This window comes from Xiphias gladius, chromosome 8 (genome assembly GCF_016859285.1).
Source record: "Xiphias gladius isolate SHS-SW01 ecotype Sanya breed wild chromosome 8, ASM1685928v1, whole genome shotgun sequence".
Lineage (NCBI taxonomy): Eukaryota > Metazoa > Chordata > Actinopteri > Istiophoriformes > Xiphiidae > Xiphias > Xiphias gladius.
In genome coordinates this window covers 18,218,980-18,238,988 of record NC_053407.1, presented here as the reverse complement: position 1 = coordinate 18,238,988, position 20,009 = coordinate 18,218,980, and the positions used below count along the sequence as shown (strand labels likewise).

Here is a 20,009-nt window from a genome sequence, read left to right as displayed (position 1 = left end):
ACATTACCAATAAAACGGATGGTTCCCTTGACATAAAGAGGAGTCAGGAACACCGTACACCGTAGTCTGTTTTCCTGGATAGACTGACTCACCCAACTGACGCATGTATATCCTTTTTCCCCACTGTACTAAACATATCTTCCCCGTTCTCCCGAATAAATATACATAAACATTATCAGCAGCTCCGGAAAAGGAATAAGTGTTTATATGAAGTTACATACTCTTTCACTTTCAGCTTTGTAGAATAGTTTTTCTGTGCCAAATTCTTTTCATTCCAGTTCTCGGATCTCTTGGCATGTTGCAAATTCAACCTGTTTAGAATTGTAAGATTAACTTGTCCATGTTGGTCTCACTGCAGATACTTAGAGTTTAGATTAGCCAGATTAGCCGACAGATTTTTTCCCAGTGGAAGTTGGAGATGAACCATGCAGGTATGATCAAGAATAGATCTGATATAATCAGTCTTCCTCCCTACTTCACACCACAAGGCTTTGAAGTACACCTAAAGGGTCACAGTTAGACCTTACTGTCTTGTTAATATGCATCCTCCATGCCAATCTTTCATTGATATTCTTTTAGCAATATTCCAAGAGATTCAAATTCTTCAACTTTCTACAGTTTCTTGTCATGTTCTGCAGTTTTTCTGGGGGGAACGTGATACTAAAAAGCACTCATGTATGTATTTCACTATTATTTTTCAAGCAGAACAGAATTGTTTTCCTTTCTTCCCTGCATCTATCCTCTATCTCCCTACATTATCTCTGTCCCTGTATATTCCATTTTTCTATAAAGTCTTATTTAAACTGTCGGTTTTCTCAGCTGTATCCCTGCTAAATCTTAAAACCAGGACAGAAACAATTGCAAAAGTTAAACAAATGAACTCTTGTGTTCTGTTGACACTGGCTTTACTTCAACTGTGTTCAGGGTTCCACACACCCCACCGCAGGTGAAGAAATAATAATAAAAACATAAAAACAATAATAATGGATGCTGACCTTCTTTGGAACTCATTAAAACGTAAAACTACTGAAGTGGTAACCCTTCCCCTTGCCGGATTTGATTTAGGTTTTTTTCTGTTCACGGCACTTTTTATGAAGTTAACTGATGAATAAAAGATGACTTATTGCCTCTCACTTTACAGTATTTTTTTTTCATAACTGTGAAAAATCGTTGCACAAGACTATATAAATTACTTTCGTTTGCAAAAAGGCATTTATATACTATTCTACATAGCAACGCTACTTCTGCTTGAAGTAAATTAGTCCTGTTGTCAAATTCCAATAAATCGTAAATCCGAATAGACTTATGTGAGATTTGGGGGAGATAGTGTTGTACTGTCTACGCCCATCATCGATATAGAGCATATGAAAAGCCATGGTATTCAGCCATTTTTTACTCCTGGGGCTTCTGAGACCCCATTCGGAATTATTTTACCATTCTCTGTGGTGGACTTCTGAAGCAAAGCATCAATTTAAAATCATGTTTATAAGCAGTTATCACAAAAGCAGGAAAAGTCAAGGTGGTGAAACAGTGCAAAGTGTGTTTTTGAGCTGTTAACTAGGCCCAAGCAGAACGTTATTACTAAATAAATTTGGTATAAATCTGAGTTAATAATGCCATCCAACATCAGGACCATAATCTGTTACTGAAGAGAAGCGCCCCGCCCCGCTCCCCAATCGTCCAATCAGATGAGAGGAAACAGAAAGTTCTTCCTGTTCAGTCTATTTTTATTATTATTTTTTTTTGTAGCTACTCAGCTGACACACAGCCATGGTAAAACGTTTAATTATCGTATTGTTTGCTTATTTAGAAGTCAGTTTATTCAGAGGACGTTTTAGTCGCATGATTTATAAATGCCTTACGTAACTATTGAGCTCAACACTATCAACGTTTAGCCCGGCTTTCGGTTATAGCTAGCAGGCTAAGCTAGTAGCCCTTAATGATGGGTCGCTAATGTTAAAGCTCACGCTGCAGTGTATTTTGGGGATGCTTTTGCTACAGTACATTATACGACACTTACTTGACGTCTTGTCTGTTGTAGCGGTTCCGTTTCTGCGGAGATTTGGACTGCCCAGACTGGGTGCTTGCCGAAATTAGCACATTAGCGAAAATTGTGAGTAGTTACAAAGGTCCTATACATAATCAACAAGGCAATATTACAGTTTTCAGTGGCAGTTTATAAGTTCTTTTTTAAAAAGTATATAATAATAATTCGTGTGTCTTCTGCCCCACTATTTCGACAGTCAAGTGTCAAGATGAAACTCCTTTGCGCTCAAGTGCTGAAGGATTTGCTTGGGGAGGGCATTGATGTAAGAGCTTAATGCTGCCTTCATCTAATATATATACACATTTCCCCTGCGCTGGTTAATGCTGTCTTCCGTCTCGCTCCCTCTCTTTTTTAGTATGACAAGGTTGCAAAGCTTACTGCAGATGCAAAGTTTGGTGAGTTTCCCTTCTACTGGTGCTCAGTGGTTGACAAAAGTATTTAGATCTTCACTACATCTGCAAGTGCAATAACCGTATTTTACGCTGCTAACACTATTATCTACAGACACATGAAACTCTAACGACCACCCAGCTCCTTTCTGTCAAGTGCAATTTCTGGATTTAGCATTTGTATGTATTTTTTTATGGCAACTTCCTTTTCTTATTTGGGATTTTTTTGTCTTAATACACTTTATAGTTAATGTTCAATTTCTGTAAAGCAGATTTACATAATGTATATAGTATAGTTTTTGAAAGTCACTTCTCTATGCATTTGTTCTCATAATTTTGCTGATGTGACATTTAAGTTTCTTATCTAAGCTCATGGGGAAGCTATTTTATATACTGATTTGGATGTTTAATCTATTACAACGCAGCATCTTTTACAAGCTGATCATATATTTTGTATGTGAAGTTTTAATCAGCAATGTACCTAGTGACTATAGTTCTCAAACTGTAGTAATGTAGTGGAAAAGAAATATAAAGTGGCACAAAACTTAAGTACAAGTACCTCAAAATTTTTCCCTAAGTACAGTGCTTGAGTAAATGTTATTGGTAATATTCCTTTACTGTTGGTTCTGCTTTTAAATCTGAGTCATTTACTTTACACACAAGCCTATGATACTCTCATACTTGCATTGTATTGTTTGTTAAATAACATGCATTCATGACATCAATCCATCTTGCAGAGAGCGGAGACATCAAAGCTAGTGTCGCAGTGCTCAGCTTCATTTTCTCCAGTGCAGCAAAGCACGATGTTGACAGTGAATCTCTGTCCAGTGAGCTGCAGCAGCTTGGCCTGCCTAAAGGTTAGTCCACTGCCGCTCTCCATGTTGGGTATGAAAATGCTGATTATGTTGCATAATCTGGGGTCACACATGCACAGACCTCTTTCCATACTTCAGTTTGTGCCAAGAGCAAGGACAGACTGGTTATTACAGCAGAACAAAGGTGGAAAAACATCACCTGAGCAAGTTCTTTAACTACTTGGAATATTTCAGTGCGATGTCTGCATTAAATAGAGCGTACTTAACAGACCCATACAACCAAGGGCTCCTTAATTAATTTTTATCATTAAACTGTGCCCAGAATATGAGCCCTAGGAGATCTAATCTATTTGGAAAAGGGCCATAGTTCATAGAAAACAATCGCCTAATTTCCAGAAACATACAGGTCCCAGATGACAGCCTATTGTGTTATTGTTAGAGCTTACTGCACTGTATAATTGCCTATTGTCTGACTGATGTATGACCCGTGTTCAACTCGTACTTGGAAGGGGACAGTGTACAGCAAGGACAAGGCAGAGTTGTGGGGTGGATGGTGGGCTGCTTTGTGACTTTGGTGCATTAATAGTGTAGAACACTCACAGTTGACTCATTGCCAGTTCTCTTAATTCTCTTTTTCTGATATTTTGAATAGATGTTAATGCTGTGTTATTGTACAGTCTTAGTACTTCTGCTGATACGACATTAAAACACTTTTATATGATTGTGCTTAAAATAAATCTTGACTTTACTATTCATTACGCACACCTGGACTTTTAGAACACACAACGGGGCTCTGCAAATCATACGAAGACAAGCACTCTACGCTGCAAGACAAACTAAGAGAGACGAGCCTGAGATGTGAGTATTTCTGTCTATCTTGCCATTTTCAAAGAGGAAGACAGAAACTGCTGATGACGAGCACTGTCATTTGTGAGGCAGCTGACTGAAGCCGCCGTTGATTCTGCTCTGGAATGAATTTCAGTGGGACGACTGGAGGCTGTGTCATGGCGAGTTGACTACACTCTGAGTTCCAGTGAGCTGCGAGAGGTGAATGAACCAGTGATTCAGCTTAAACTCCAAGCACAGGGAGCAGAGTCGGGCTCCACAGAGACAACTGTTGTCTCTGTTTCTGCTGATAAGTTCAGAGTCCTGCTTGCAGGTCAGTTCTGCATCTTGTCAATTCACAGTTTTTTCATAGTTTATCCCTTTCGAATGAAACTTATTAGCCAAAATTATGTTGTGATTAAATCTTTTCCTATGTGTGTTTCTACAGAGCTGAAACAAGCCCAGGCTATGATGAATGCACTACAATAAAGTCTGACCTCAATGTCTGATCAGAGCTCGACACAGTCGGTGCTGATAGACCGCCACAAGTGCCATACTTACATCTTTGAAAGCATAACTTGTTTTTATGAGTTTAGTAATCTCAGAGGTTAAGTGAAAGGCTCGTTCCTTATTTGGACTGACTGATGTTTAGTTGTATTTTTCTACCACATTAGTAGTAATTGGTGGGAATTTTTCCAGTCTGGGTGATTTGTCACTGAAGCAAAAATGCTGAACGGACCATTTTTTGTAAAATATTGAATGTTACTTAATACATTTGGATTTGAATGATGCTGATCATTTGTGCTTTGTCTTCATATGCTTATATATATCCTACTAATAAATGGAGAAATCTCAGTCTGTCTCTCTGTCTGTCTGTCCTTTGATTTTCTCGACAACTGCTCATCCATTCGACTTCAAACTTCACGCGTGTATTGTTGAGGACCCAAGGAAGTGCAGTGTCGACTGTGAAGGTTTTTGGCTGAGCAGTTCTCGAGAAACATAAAAAGAGAAGTATTAAACGACAGTCGGTTAGGGCTGGGGCAACGCATCCACGTAGCCGATGTCATCTATTAGACAACGGTGCGTCGCAAAGATGGTTGCGCCTGGTCAAAGCATGGATACCCTGGAAAGCAAGCTGCAGCGACAAAACCTCGCACAGGATCATCAAAGGTGTGGGACTATTTTAGACAGAGATCCAAGCTCTGCAAATTGGAAATGGCTTATCACAAGAGTACAGCTGCTACAGCTGAGGCGAAAGAATCCGGAGCACTTTATGTAAGACCAGAAGCAGTGACAGCAAGACTGTAATGTTTTGTTTACTCTTTATCCCTGCCCAAGCATGATATATTAGGATTATTAACAGGCGGAACAAGTTATTTATGCACTGCTGCTGTTCTGGTAACGGGATGTTAGACCTTGCATCGTCTAATGCTGTTATTCTGCCATTGTATGTTTTCTGTTTCCTTAAACAGCTGTGTATGAGTGGGTGAATGGCTTAAACTAACATTGCATAGACTGTTGTTACAGTCTGTAAATCGTTTCAAATATTTTCCTTGCTGAAGTAAAAATACATTTACGAGTGATTTTCTTCACTGCATATTACTCCAATGATGAAATAAATCCATGTCATACCCATTGTAAGTTTGAAGTTCCTCAGTAAAAATACTGATTCTCCAGTTCTGGGAAAGGGTAACTGTGACACACAGTGATTAAATTAATCTACACTCACTTGCCAATTTATTGGTTAACCCTACATAAAACCAAATTATTATGATGCAACAGGCCTGTAATAAATCCCTTTCATGAGGATTATAATGCTCAGTTTTTATTGAATCTGTTTAAGAGGATGTTGATTTATTATAAGGGTCATTTTGCAGGCTGTAATTTGTGATGCTGTTGAACTCTACTGGGTTTTACTGCGAGGTGTTCCTAATATTTTGTCCATCCCATTTATATGAATTAAGGTTGACAAAATATCAGGAACACCTCTCAGTGTAACCCAGTACCGTTCAACAGCACCACAGAAATAGGGTCTACTATTGTTATTATTATTATTATTATTATTATTAATAATAATAATAATAACACAGTAGTGACGTGCAAATTAGCTGAGGATGATTATATGACTGAATAAAATATTCAACTATTAATTAGACAATAATCACGCGATCGGGCACTGCACTAGTCTAAATAAAATGTAAATTACTGAGATATTTGTATCCCTTCCCGCACGCCTACATCTCCCATCACGCATCGGGCTGCACTGTTTGCTCACGTTAGGTTTCTTGGGTGCGTTTCCCAGGCAAACATTTTCAGTGAATTATCAGAGATCGTGACAGAAACACCTACTCTGACCAGAAAATACTTGTGAAGTGCTCGATTACAAACAGCGAGCGCGAGAGGCATGGCGATCTCGCGACATTTTCAACTGAGTGAATGGCGAGCGCTGGCGTTACACAACTTGTTTGGTAACCAGCATGTTGTGAAAGGGCTTCTGGTTAGAGCCACATCTGCCCACTGCAGCAGCCGCGGGCAGGAGTGGAGGAGCAAGACAACCTCTGTAGGTTATGTAATTGCACTGTCGGCTTGATACATTCGCAGGTTTGTCAGCGGCGAGGTTTCCTCCCTGGTGTGGGTGAGTTGTTTGAACCGATGCCCTTTGCAACTCAGTGAAAACGCCAGATTTGACTTGTGTGTGGCGCCCGCCGGTACTCTTTCCCCACGTCAGGGGAATGGGCGATGCACAAACACATTTTTTCTTTCAGACTGGGCCAAATGGTTAACCGAACACACTTGGGACTCGCCTGTTCTGAGTGTGTGTTTTTTTTGTTTGTTTTTTTTAAAGGGTTGTTGTCCTATGTGTCATAAAGATGTGTGCAGTATTGTAACGCCCAAGCATTGATGTGTATCGTATAATGTTTACGTCTCAGGGTGAATGTGTGTTAGGTTTTAGGATGTGCAGGCTTGGATGTGGTGCTTTATGTTTTCAGGGCCCAAGCCAGGATTTTAGAAATACAGAGGTCACAAGTCCACTCAACACACATCCAGCCACTCTCTACATAAACTAAGATATATTTTTTTAACGTATTTTTATATCAGAACAAGGTCTAAGTGCTGTTTCAAAGTCGTCTCCACACTCCAAGAAACATAATTCTGGACAAGAAATGTTGAAGCTTGCATTTATATTATTTTGTTGACATAAAAGTAGTTAATTGTAAATATATAGAGTCTTCAAATACTGAATTACTGAATAATACTGAAGTTTTTTTTAAAAGTTTTCTCCCTTTGTAGCTAGAAACAGATGAGATGGCCTCAGTGTGCTTAATGGCAGTTACAGCCCTAGATGTGAGCTCTTGTGATGCAATCTTTGCTCAGACACTTTTTCTGCCATCGTAGCACGCATCTGTTCCAACAAAATGCCCGAGGGACCGGAGCTCCACCTGGCCAGCCTTTACGTCAACAAAGTGTGTGATGGGGTGGTGTTTACTGGACCGGTCAGAAAATCTGAGGTCAGCAAGAGTCCTGACGTGCCCTTCATCTGTGAGGCATATCGCATCACAGCTGCTTCCAGAGGGAAGGAAGTGAAGCTCACACTGACACCCATGAAAAGTGATGATCCTAAACCGAGAGTGAAAGCAGGACACGCGGACCAGCCCGTGGACGTCGTCTTTCGCTTTGGGATGTCGGGCTATTTCCGTTTCACCGCAGAGGATGACCTGCCCAAACATGCCCATTTGCGTTTTTATTCCAAAGAGAAGCCCTGCAGGGTGCTGAGCTTTGTGGATACACGCAGGTTTGGCAGCTGGCAGCCCAATGGGACGTGGCAGCCCGACAGAGGGCCCTGCATCATGTTCGAGTACAAAAGCTTCAGGTAAGTAATGCTGACAGCGTCACGTGTGTCCCCTGCTCAATCAAAGTATCACTGTCGCACTGACCCGTTGATCATTTTGCAGGGAGAACGTCATGTTGCACTTGTCTGACCGTGCCTTTGACAGGCCCATCTGTGAAGTTCTGCTCAATCAGAAGTACTTCAATGGCATTGGGAACTATCTGAGGGCTGAAATCCTTTTCAGGTGATACACATCTCAACCAGCAGAACTATTCAAATGACACATTATACAGTTCTGTATTAGGGATGCACAGATATTGACCTTATTAAGTGGGTCGGGTATCAGCTATGACATGACAATCCAATTAGAAGATGGGGCTCTAAATACCAGTTATTTTAATTTTGGATTAATCTGCTGTATCCAATTATTTTTAATTATTTAGTCTTTAAAACACGCTAAAATAGAGGAAACAATTTCTCACAGCTAAAAGTGACACCTTCACGACTTGTTTTGACCAAAAGTCTACAACTCAAAAATATTGTTAACAATCAATCAAATAAGAAAAGAAGTAGCTAATATTATCATTGATCAAAATAGCTGCCATTCAGTTTTCTATCTACTCACTAATCGTTTAGGCTCTGATTTAAAAACCAGTTCTTAGTGGCACAGCAATTCCAATGAGTTCCACGCATCGTAGTATACGGATGTCAAATTTGGGAAAAAGAGAGCACTGGCGTTGGATCGGTACCCTGAGTTGAGGTAGCGGAATCAGTATTGGTAGAGAAAAGGTTGGGTCAGTGCATCCCTAATTGATATTACCGTATTTGCTCATTTGAAGAGAAACAAAAATATTTCTCTAGATGCACCCGTATGACTAGTTTGCAGCTGGATTACCTTGCCAGATGTAGCTAGTGGTTACAGAGAACAAAAACTAAGAGATCACAGGCATGCATGTATAAAAGGCAGAAAGCCTGTCACTGACCTTTATTAATAGTAGGTTTATACATTGTTCACAACGAAACAAAAAGGTATTTTGAGATTAGTAAGAAGGAAACAAGAATGTCGTCACCTTAGTGCTTCTTTTATATGATGGGCATGGTCAAACCTTGGGGACTATAGAGGTTTCCTATATTTCTGTAACGCACTGTTCCTGTGAGGTTCTAGTTTGCCGGATGGTGCGTTTTTGTTTTGTTGAAAAGCACGACCCAAACACAGCACCAGCCCGTGTGTTTTTCAAGGTCTGTTTCCCTCAGACATGAAATGAGTGGTTTCTTTCAATTCTCAACGTCTTACTTCCCGTGGGGAGACACGATGATTCAGAAAGCGAAAACAAAAGACCCTTTCTTGTTTTACAAAAGAAGGGTTCTAATGTAGTGTAATCGTTTTTAAGGTTGAACATTCCGCCCTTCGTGCCCGCCAGGAGCGTGCTGGAAGGCCTTGGCTCAGAAGATTTGTGTGAACGCAACAAGCCTGTGAAACATGAGATCAAACACACAAAGGTGAAAGAGCACAAACAGAGGAACACATTTTTCAGATTATTAGATCCTCAATCACAATCACTTCTCTAACACGGCCTCTCTTTATCCCTGCCAAAAGACCTCAGAAGGCGCTAAAAAGAGAGGGGTGAAAGGGGAGACGGGTGACCTGCTCAGACTGTGTCATACAGTACCTCTGGAGGTGGTGAACCTGGGTGGGTTATCACGTTTCGACTGTCTGGTCCACTCTGAAAGTCGACTCTGAGATTGTTTTAGCGTTCATTTAGTGTGAAAGGCTTCATCCTTATTCAGAGACTGGTACAGTTTCCTTTTGGATCTTGTGAAATGCCTTCTGATGTTTGACACATTTTGTGACTTAGGTGGAAAGGGCTACGATCCCGAGAAGGCAGACTACTCTGACTTCAAGGCATGGCTGCAGTGTTACTACGTGGATGGAATGAAATCTATCCGCGACCACAATGGCAGAACTATGTGGTTCAAGGTGAGTTAAAGCAAAATCCTACATATTCATCTCTGGCACAAGATTTTATGTCACTGATACTAATACGTACTGTTCTAACTCCAGGGAGATCCAGGCCCCATGGCACCTAAAGGTATGTAATAATTTGAATACATCATACTGAGCACTGAAATGTATCTGAGAACAGTCAATGCATCTGACGGGTGTCATCTTTTTTTGCTCATCGTAGATTCAAAGTCACCCAAGGTAAAAAAGAGACTAAAGAAAGAAGATGACCACGATTACACAGACAAGAAAAAGGTATTGACAGATTAAGATGTTTTGTTTTTTTTTCTCTTGGTTTTTTTCTTTTGCTTGGCCTGTGATAAATTCCAGATATAACTCTTGACACCACTTTGTTTTTTCTACAGCTGGCCAGGAGTCCTTCTGAAAGCAAAATAAAGGAAAAAGCAGTCAGACAGGAAACTGCAGCCAAAACGCAAAAGAAAGAAAAGGATGTACGTCCGAAGGAAGCCGGATCCAAGAAAAAGACTCAAAAGGCTCGGGAAGTAGACACACCTCCTCATGAAAATAGAGCAAATGCACGTAGGAGGAAGAGCAGCAGTGCAGAGCCAACTGCAGGTGAGCTCTTGATATTCTCTCAAATGAAACAAGTTTTTTGTATTAGGGGAATTTCGTTCTAATAAGTCCTCTTTGTTACAGGCTCACAGAGGCGGAGCAGCAGAATTACCAGAAACAGCAGCAAATAAAAATGGGGAGAAAAAAGGGGAGGCATCGCCATATGGGACCATTTTTATGTTTTTATACTATTAAAAGTTTTTTAATAAAACATGTTTCTACAAAAGTTCTGCAAGTGTTTGATTTGGCAACAATGTGTACCTCAAATGGATGTGCCTCATTCAGTATCAAACAATTCTAAATTCATAAGTCCCCTGACCAACCCCGCGTTTAACTATATTCCACCTTCAGGACCGTTGTCTTTACTGGACTGACTGTCCTATTATTGTCTGAATCCTCGATTTGTACTTCATTTAATTCCCTCCATCACACATTTAATCTGTATTACAAATGTGATCACCCTGAGACTTGGCAATCACAGGATGAGGAGAAGTGACACAATTTGGAAGGGGCTAAAGTTCAGAGTGATTCCCTCTGACATAATGTATGCTGGCTTGGTGGGGTCCTGTCTCTCCAAGAGGTCACAACTGGAAGGAGGAAAAAAAGGTTGTGTTTCTCAGCAGACAATACAACATAAAAGATGCCAGACAGCAGTTAACACTAGAAACAGAAATTGAAACTCACTGCCAGGCCTCCCTCACTGGAATGGTGGCGCGGAGAGTTGCGGTCACGCTGCTCCCATGTGACTCAAAGAGTCGGACTACAAGTGCCCCCTTCCGGTCCTCTGCCTTATGGTAAAGAACAGTGCAGTTTTTAGTAAATAGAGGAAATAACATTCAATGGGATGAGTGGATTAAGTCACGATAGTTCGACCTTAGCGTTTACTAGATACCTGTTTAATGGTTTCCAGGATGACTGCTTCAGTGCTGACGGAAAAGGCACTCCAGGGCACAGCGTCAGGAGTGCACTGGATTAACCTCAGAGGGAAATTGAGGTTGTACGCACACCGGATTACAGAGGCGTCTTGGAAGGATCCTATACAAAACACAGTATTATCACGTTACATATGTGCTTAACCAGTGACACGGTCACAGTTCTAAATTCTAATAAATATGCTTTATTTTCAAAAAACATCTGAAAGACGTGTAAAACCTGTGTGTGGCATGATTGCATAGGTGAAACGGTGAGTCCCCATGTCAGCATTGGCATCAGGGGCCTTAGGTGCTCTCAGTCTAAGACAAAGACATCTACTGTTAGATGCAAGGGTTCTTTAAACTTGGTGTAACAGGATTGCGCTGTTGGTAGAATTGCTATGTATTAACAGTGGGAAACCTCACAGGGACAGCGTCATTGTGTTCTTGTGGACTGAATAGCCGTATTTGCAGTCATTCAGCAGTGCGACTCCAAAGTTGTGCTCCGAGAAGTCGGCCCACTTGTGACCCCAAACCTGAGAAAGACACCGTGATGAAAAATGAGTAAAGGCAATACAAAGCACCTCAACAGCATTACTTTCATTCTAACGGCATCACTGACATCTGTTGTCTTACAGTTTAGGTGTTCAGGGCCCAAACATGGCACAAGGTGTTGCTGTCAAAATACCTGTTTACATCAAGACAAAAATTGAACCTACTCATTCGCTTGACTCTCGTGGTGCCGTACCTCAAATCTGGCCCAGTCCCATGAAGTGTTCCGGTGTGTGGGTCTCTGCAGATGGCCGAACTGGATCTCATACGTAGCATTGGGGTTGCGCACTCGCACTGGGAATTCCACCTTGAGAAACTTGTGTGACTCTGCCCACTTCACCTGAAAGTGGAGGACGCAAGGATGCAGGGTATTTCTTGGGTACTGGAGAATTTTTGTCTAGAGATTTCTCCAGATATCGTTAATGTTGTTGAGTACCTCTGTGTTGAATTTGATGTAAGGACAAACGGCATCCATGACAATCTCCTGTGTGATAGTGCTTTTGTCACTGATCCTGAGGGTGAAGCTTACACTGCCTCGTAGACCACCTGAGGACACCACATGAACAGGCTGCACCACCTCCAGCACTGGCTTCCTACAAGGTCATAGTTTATATATCTAGAACACCTGCGAATACTCTCCTGTGTTTCAAAGTGGCATAAGATAGATGTATGAGCAATGACGGACACCTTGTCTGAAGATGGTAGTCCATTACATCCCAAGCATCCCAGTACAGGGGGACGTCATCGAACATGACAAACTGGTTCCCGTGACAGCTGTCAGAGATGGCCTCTCTGAAACCAGCCGAGAGTGAAACAGATGTTAATTTAGTAATGTTTATGTAGCAGATACAGATGTTTCACGTGGTTTTACAGTACCTGTTTGCACTGAGCAAATAGAGGGAGGCCAAAGTGCCATCTTTGGCTACGACAGTCTCTAAAATCCCATTCTCCATGACGACGGTGCCGTCAGCCTGTAATGTTAGACAGCAGCTCAGTTATCCAAATTCAATTACAGCATGGCTAAATGAATTTGATGCTCTCTATACTAAACATAGTACGCACCTGGACAGTGACAGAGACTGGAGCCAAAGGGTGTGTGTCTCTGACAGGAGATAAACCGACACTGGGAACTCTCACCAGAGCTGCAGCAACACAGAGACCACGCGGCATCAGATATGAAATCGCGGCTTGGAAGGCACCATTATTTTAATTATTAAAATAATTAAAATGATAATTTTATTTAATTACTAATTATTCTAAAGTATCTAACATACCAAGATCAGGGTTACCAGCCTCATCTTGAATCTGGATGACTTCGTGGCGCTCCCATGGCAGAGAGTTGAACACGCCAGCACTGTTCCCTTTGGACCCCAGTGCTCCACACGCATCACGGAGCAGTGCGCCGCCATCGCTACGGATATCTAAGACACATTGTGACGTATTTTTAATTTTGGGAAGCTAATATGGCTCCGATTTTAATGGACAGCTGCTGTAATGAGAACCGTACCTTCATAATGCCTGAGTGCATCCTCCACAACCATCTCTATGCAGCTGCCAGGGATCACATCATGGAACTGGTTCAGAAGTAGCAGCCTGGAAAAAAAAAAAAAAATATATCAGTGAAACTATTTTAATAAAGTTTCAACAGAGACCGTCTATTTACTTATCTTCAGTATCAAACTTTAATAGGTGTGACTGGACCTCCAGAGCTCCTGCAGTTTCTCCACAGGATATTTAAATGTCTTTTCCCGACACAGCGCCAAACTGCTGGCTATCTCCACGTCATGAAGGAGGGTCTCACACTGGCGGTTCCCTCGTTTAATCTGGAAAAGACAAAGCAAGCATAAAGATAGCTGCACTTTATGCAGTAACCACGTTTTTAACTTTTTTAATGCATCACTAGTTGGTGGTGTTATTGTCTTTTCTTTCATTTTTTCCACTTCGCACACTCCACATCTATTTCCTGCACGACCCTGCATGAAGTATAACCCTTTTTTCCCCCCTCATTTTCATTTCTATTTTGTGGTTTTGTGTGGGACTCTTATCTTGTAAGGTGCAAGTGGTAATTTTACCTACTCTCTGCATATATACTTGTGTGTCTGCTTTTGCTTATTTACAGTCATTCATTCATATTTTAAAAATATTTTTAGAAATATATTTAGAATCAAGACTGTTAGTAAGATTGTAAATCCATGTAGATAATCTATTTCCCAAACAGTCTGCCTGATTGTTAAAACTGCCAATAGAGAATATTTATACCTTGAAAATATGTATTTATACATTTTATAATTCACACTATTCTTGGTATTTTGTCTGTTCTATCCTATTTGTGTTCTTATATTTTTTCCCTTTTTCTCAGAGGAATGCTATTAATTTTGTTTCAGAAAGTAAAATTTCATTTTATAAATAGAATGGCACTCAGTAGAGTGCAGACCTCCACCAAGGCCAATGTCAAACAACGTACACCATACTTCAGAGAAAAAATTTAAATTGATAGTAAATCAGATCTGCCCCAAAACTGAATGGGTTCTTCCCTGGGCCATGGCCCATCCCCCCACCACGTTCGGTGCAAATCGGTTCAGTACTTTTTGCGTAATCCTGCTGACAAACAGACCAACAAACAGACACGGGTGAAAACATAACCTCCTTGGCGGCGGTAATGAGGATTTTTATTCCACCTGTGCCTGTGTGGTGTAGGTGCCATTGTGCAGCTCAAGGAAGAGCTCTCCGGTCCAAGTGCACAGCAGAGCGGAGTCAGCGCGAAGCTGAGAGAAAAGCATTTCCGGAGTAGACGTCTGGACTCTGAGAAACAAATAAGAATTTGGAGATGGAAGTGACCAATGACTCTCCGGTTACACCTTTGTTATTCATTCTGACTAAAACACTAATGTGTTTACTATAATGACATCAGTGGACATAACTCATATCCTTTGGTATTGATTGGGTTGGTCTACTGCCTACATGCTGTGTTTCCAGCTAGCCTGGGCTTGGTCAATGTTTGTGATGAACAATGAGGTGAAGTTTTGGTCAAGAACTGACCTGGGTAGCCCATCCGTGTCCTGGACCCGGTGCAGCCTGTCTATCATCAACTGTGTGGGTCCGCCGCCGCCGTCACCATAACCAAACAGCACTGCACTGTGGTTGGCTCTGCCTTTGTCTTTGTTATTCGTCATTGTTTTCACAAGCTGTGGGCAGAGAAAAACCCAGATGCATGGAGACTGTAGAGGACTGTAAATATCCTCTTCACTGACTCAACGTTTACCATGTTATGTGTGCAAGAAACCAAACTCACGTCTTCAACCTTGCCCTTCATTTCATAGGAATTCCCCGGTGGAAAGTGTGTTAAAACCTTGGATCCATCCAGACCTTCCCAGAAAAATGTGTTGTGCTGGGAAAGAGAAATCAAAAATTATAAACCTTTCAACTTTTTTCAACGATAGTGTTTGCTACCTACTTACAGGAAAGGTGTTGACTAGGTTCCAGCTCAGCTTCTGAGTCAAAAAGTTGGAAATGCCACAACCCTGCATTATCTGAGGAAGTTGGGCAGAGTAGCCGAATGTATCTGGAAGCCAGAACTAAAGAGTAAAGAGAATAGAGCTTTATATTATATGCTCATGAGGAAAAAGTGCCCCACAAATGCGGCACAGATTCGATATGTAGGTAAACTCAGGTTATGTAGACATGTCTTATGAACACCCACCTCTTTGCAATGGATCCCAAACTCTTGGCTAAAGAAGCGCTGACCCTCCAGGAACTGCCTGACCATGGACTCACCTGAGGGCAGGTTTCCATCCTGACATGCAAACATGTCATTAGAACATGATGTATATAAAAAAAAAAAGGTCTGAATGACTACAGGCCAAATAATACAGCTAAATTCATAAGATACATGTGATACGCGATTTATTTCTGAGACCAGGTTTACCATTTCCACCCACGTTCCTCCAACTGGAATGAACTGGCCTTTCTTCACAAAATGCTGGATCTGGGAGAAGAGTCCTGGGTACCAGGTCTTTACCCACTGGAACTGCTGGGCCTGGACGAAAAGCAAAAAAGTCTAAACTGAAGATGACTGCTCAGAAATTATAGAGCTTATAGAGTAGAGTTATACATGAACTTATAGAGTTTTATAGAGTTTTTTATGAGCTATAGATTATAGCTCATGAAAAACTATACTGGCGTGGAATTACCTGAGAGCAAGTAAACACAAACTCTGGGTTCTTCTCCATTAAACGGATCACTGTCACCCAACTTCGGCCACATTTGCGGATGGTCTCTTCATAAGGCCACAGCCAGGCTAGGAATAAGGAGTCATAAAAATTAACTAATTTCAAACATTTTTCAAATATTGCAAGATTTTATGTGCATTTTCTCTTTGTTTTTCATTACAATAATAAATGTGAGTGTCGTATAAGAATTTTCGATACCGGAGTTTTGGTAAAGATATCAAAACAATACTTTTTTGATACATATTTTTCTTTCTTTCCAGAGCCCACAGTTCTAAAATGTTACATTTTGCATGAACACAAGCAGCCTTGTTTGAATTTTGCCTTAATAAAATATACTCAAATTGGCAAAATTATGATTCAAATTAGTAAATACCTAATTCCAGAATAAGTAAGAAGACTACAGATCTTAGCGATGTTGATGCTGGCTTTTGGTGTTTGACAGTTCTTGATACTCAGTGCTACAAACACATTTCAGCCAGTACCATAACAGTACTGTGATTTGATACTCAGCTCTACGTGGTAACAGATATTAAAGACGAAACCTGAGTCTATGTGGCAGTGACCCATTGCATGGGCAGTGTGCTGGCTTTGTCCATTCCGCTGGTTGAAGAAATTGTGAGCCAGACTGTGTGTTTTGGAGAAAGAGCTGGGGTCAGAGGGGTCACAGAGGTTGACCATCTCATTTACAGTGAAGAGGGCCTGGTAGCCTCGCTGCGCTCCCTCCCCTAGTTCCTGTGAAGGAAGAGTAAAGGATACAAAGAATTGTATTTCTCCGTTAATCGAACTTCTATATTCAGAGAAAATAATGTGTTGTTGTGCATCGTTTTGTGTGAAAATACCTTCACAATGTCAATGAGCATCTCAAAATCAGTCAGCAGCTCCCTTACATCCTGGTTAAATACCACTAGCTCAGCTCTCTGTACAGAAAACGTCCTGTTGGGCTCTGGAGCTGCAATAAAGGACCCTTGACCAGCTCCAAAAAGCCCATTACAGGCCATCTCCACATAAAGGGTGACACTAAAGAAATGAAAAAATGTTCAATCGGCGAAGTTTGGTTACAGAAGCAGCACTGAACTCAGGTTTTACTTAACTGACCTGTGTGGCTCCTCATCTTTCAGACATTCAGAAAGGATGTAACTCGTCTTTTCACCCTCTTTAGTCAGGCCCTGCAAGTCCATACAGTATGTCACACATGGCAATTAAACCTACACATGAGCTAACCGTAGTTATTTTGGCACTTTAATCTAGTCTGCTGCTACGTTACCTGAACTGGCTGTCCATCTCTCCATACCATGGCTTCCCCATCACTCTCCCACAGAAGATGAACCTCTTTCCCTCTCCAGGACTCAGGGATTTTCAGGGACACCTTAAACCAGCAGGTCCACCACCTCGAACAAGCATCAAGCTTGGATTAAGCGCCAAGATTTGAGTGAAAAAAAAAAGATACGAGGGTGATAAAATCTGACAATATCACTCACGTCGGTCCAAAGGTATCGCCAACTTGATAAGGTGCAAAGTTCTGCTTGGAAGCTTCTGTGAATGTGATCCGTTTAGGGGACAAGAAGGAGGAGAGGGATTCCAGCGGGCAAGAGTCTCCATAGAGTCTGAGGAGAACAATCGTTCACAGAGCGGAGTCAAACTTATTTATATGGCCCAAAATCACGAATAACAATCTCAATTTCCCTCAAAGGGCTTCACAATAGCTCTGATGTTAGATGTAACTCAAACTGAGTTGCATATGATGCTCTGACCAGATCTGATCAATGTGCAGTTTGCAATGACCTAAACATAGACTATAAAGCATGTGAGCAGATGAGCAAGCTGGCGGAATCGGATTTTTTATTTTAGAGCCTAGAAATTACTATTAACTATGACAATTTACTATTTAGTTTTATACGTTACTGCCTGTAGATTTATTTACACCCCCCCCCCAAATCCTGCAGACTGGTGTCCAAGTGGTGTTGATCTACAAAGAAACAATGGGAGCAGCATGATGTGCAGTTTACATGATATGGCTGAGTCTGATGTCTACCAATCCTCTGCAGAAACTAGCCCAAGAGGCAGCAGACACAGGGTTGGCCTGGTGTAGGTCAGTGTCAGTGCAGCCGTGCAGGGGGAAGCCTTACCGCCCTCTCAGGTTGCAGTCTGCGAAATAAACATCAGAGACGAATTTCTCTGCCCTCTCGAGGAGAGTGCGCCTGTTCTTCAGCACGGGCCGGTGATACATCACAAAAACCGGCACTTACGCACGACTGCAGGGTCCACACGACAGCGAGCACTGAAAACCCCGGCGCTTCAGACGGGACCCGGAAGCGAAACGTCCGGACACTGTTGCTTACGGCAACCGGCCGCTAGATGGCAGCCCCCGTTCAACCACCGGCGGGTCGGAAGGGGCAGGTGCGCTGCGCACTGAGGAACCGGGAGCGTGATTCACTGGCGGACGTGAGCCCGCTAGACTTTTAGGTCATTGAGGGTTACAAAATACGATGAAAAAAAAATGCAATGAAAAGGAAATTTGATTTAAAGACACTTTTTTTTTTTTTTTTTAATCGAGACAGCAGATATTCAGGTATTTACACTTATTATAGTCAAAGTAACAACTGAAAAACACTATGGCACAAATCAAATTATAAAACAGTTTAACACACTTTTTTTTTTTTTAAATATGGCAACTGGATATCAACAGCGAAATCAGGCCACAAGCAGCAATGAGCAGGCAAAAAGGACTTGTGTTGGAGAACTCGTAAATAACACCCTGTCGCGGAAGAGCAATACCCTGTCCTCTCTTTACAATTAAATCATTTCCTCATTTTATCGGGCAGCCTGCTTAATCAGTCTAAATGTGGCTAATGTTCGGGCTCACGGTAAAAGTGTCATCTTCTGTGCCATAAGCATGCAAATACATTGAGCATAAACTCAGGAACACCTACAAGGAGCCGAGAGAAGTATACGGCCATAACAGAGAGAGAAAAGGTGATAAAAGGGCCGAGGGAAACCCTGTGAGGATGGCATGATGATGTAATAACTCTCCAGTCGTCCCATGGTTAACTTCACAGGCTACAGTCTAACTGAGAGGGTCTCGGGAGTGCCGGGGAGTTAGTCTTGTGATCGCACTGGCGAACGGGGGTTAGGGGTCAGCCCACATGCAGCCTGAAAATACAAAAGCCTTTTTTTTTCTCTCAGCATTATTCACAGGGAAGGAGCTGTGTGTTTCTGTGTTTTTGCGGAGCTGAGTGGCCTTTTATTATAAAATCCATAGAGAAGCTCTAAGTACAGGGTTGGTGAAAATGTGGTATAGCCCATCCCTCTCAGGCCACCCTACCATCAGGGATGTCTGTTGACTCCTATCCCCCTATTGTTTGGACTGTGGTCGAGCTTTCCACCGCACCAGGACAGCCCAAGGGAACGGGTGCCACGGTCCCACTTGACCTGAGATTCTCACCAGTTCAGCTCTGGCCTTACTGTGTTTGGTCTCCCTAAGAAACTGACCACATCATGTCACATTAAATAAAAGGCGATTAGAGAGGACAGCTGTTCCTCATGCTCTAAGGAAGTAGTCATACAGCACTAAACAACTTTTTAAGCATCCAGCACAGAGGCCTCTCATGTTCTGCCTGCCACAACACAGCTAAGGAAGTCCAGACTGTGGCTTGAGAAAAACGAGTGCTTCCCAAAACCCCAGAGCTGCATGCAAACTTTATCATGTCATGTACTTAAACCTTGCATGCTGTCTCGAACGTCCCAACTGACCCATAGGACAATTTCACAAATACAGTATGGGTGGTGCATAAGGACAACAGTCTATTGAGTTCTTTTGAAACGAGGTCCTGGGAGATG

At 41.8% G+C, this 20,009-nt stretch overlaps 3 protein-coding genes across 5 annotated transcripts; 2 read left to right on the top strand and 1 right to left on the bottom strand.

Moving 5' to 3' along the window:
* Positions 1-1,651: 1,651 nt before the first annotated feature.
* Positions 1,652-4,931, top strand: commd4 (COMM domain containing 4). Its single transcript, XM_040132117.1, has 8 exons — positions 1,652-1,773; positions 2,042-2,113; positions 2,244-2,309; positions 2,403-2,442; positions 3,174-3,293; positions 4,029-4,109; positions 4,234-4,410; positions 4,525-4,931. Exons 1-8 carry the CDS (start codon positions 1,771-1,773, stop codon positions 4,563-4,565), a joined length of 600 nt encoding a protein of 199 aa, XP_039988051.1. The 5' UTR covers positions 1,652-1,770; the 3' UTR covers positions 4,566-4,931.
* Positions 4,932-6,358: 1,427 nt separating this feature from the next.
* neil1 (nei-like DNA glycosylase 1) lies at positions 6,359-10,665 on the top strand. Of its 3 annotated transcripts, XM_040132965.1 has the most exons (10): positions 6,363-6,711; positions 7,473-7,947; positions 8,030-8,149; positions 9,297-9,405; positions 9,503-9,596; positions 9,762-9,883; positions 9,968-9,995; positions 10,092-10,162; positions 10,273-10,483; positions 10,565-10,665. In XM_040132965.1, exons 2-10 carry the CDS (start codon positions 7,493-7,495, stop codon positions 10,609-10,611), a joined length of 1,257 nt encoding a protein of 418 aa, XP_039988899.1. In that variant the 5' UTR covers positions 6,363-6,711; positions 7,473-7,492; the 3' UTR covers positions 10,612-10,665. The 3 variants fall into 3 exon arrangements, with proteins under 3 accessions (XP_039988898.1, XP_039988897.1, XP_039988899.1); XM_040132964.1 differs by lacking the exon at positions 10,565-10,665 and having other exon boundaries at positions 6,359-6,636; positions 10,273-10,559; XM_040132963.1 differs by lacking the exon at positions 10,565-10,665 and having other exon boundaries at positions 6,360-6,711; positions 10,273-10,559.
* man2c1 (mannosidase, alpha, class 2C, member 1) lies at positions 8,859-18,528 on the bottom strand. The gene is made up of 26 exons (XM_040132962.1): positions 18,299-18,528; positions 17,651-17,776; positions 17,437-17,560; positions 17,268-17,338; positions 17,012-17,189; positions 16,715-16,904; positions 16,134-16,240; positions 15,869-15,979; positions 15,644-15,736; positions 15,402-15,518; positions 15,236-15,331; positions 14,983-15,128; positions 14,622-14,745; positions 13,645-13,766; positions 13,451-13,536; positions 13,218-13,364; positions 13,006-13,085; positions 12,820-12,914; positions 12,631-12,735; positions 12,380-12,536; positions 12,140-12,283; positions 11,818-11,927; positions 11,633-11,712; positions 11,373-11,515; positions 11,165-11,268; positions 8,859-11,067 (listed from the first exon to the last, which is right to left on the bottom strand). Exons 1-26 carry the CDS (start codon positions 18,397-18,399, stop codon positions 10,956-10,958), a joined length of 3,069 nt encoding a protein of 1,022 aa, XP_039988896.1. The 5' UTR covers positions 18,400-18,528; the 3' UTR covers positions 8,859-10,955.
* Positions 18,529-20,009: the final 1,481 nt, after the last annotated feature.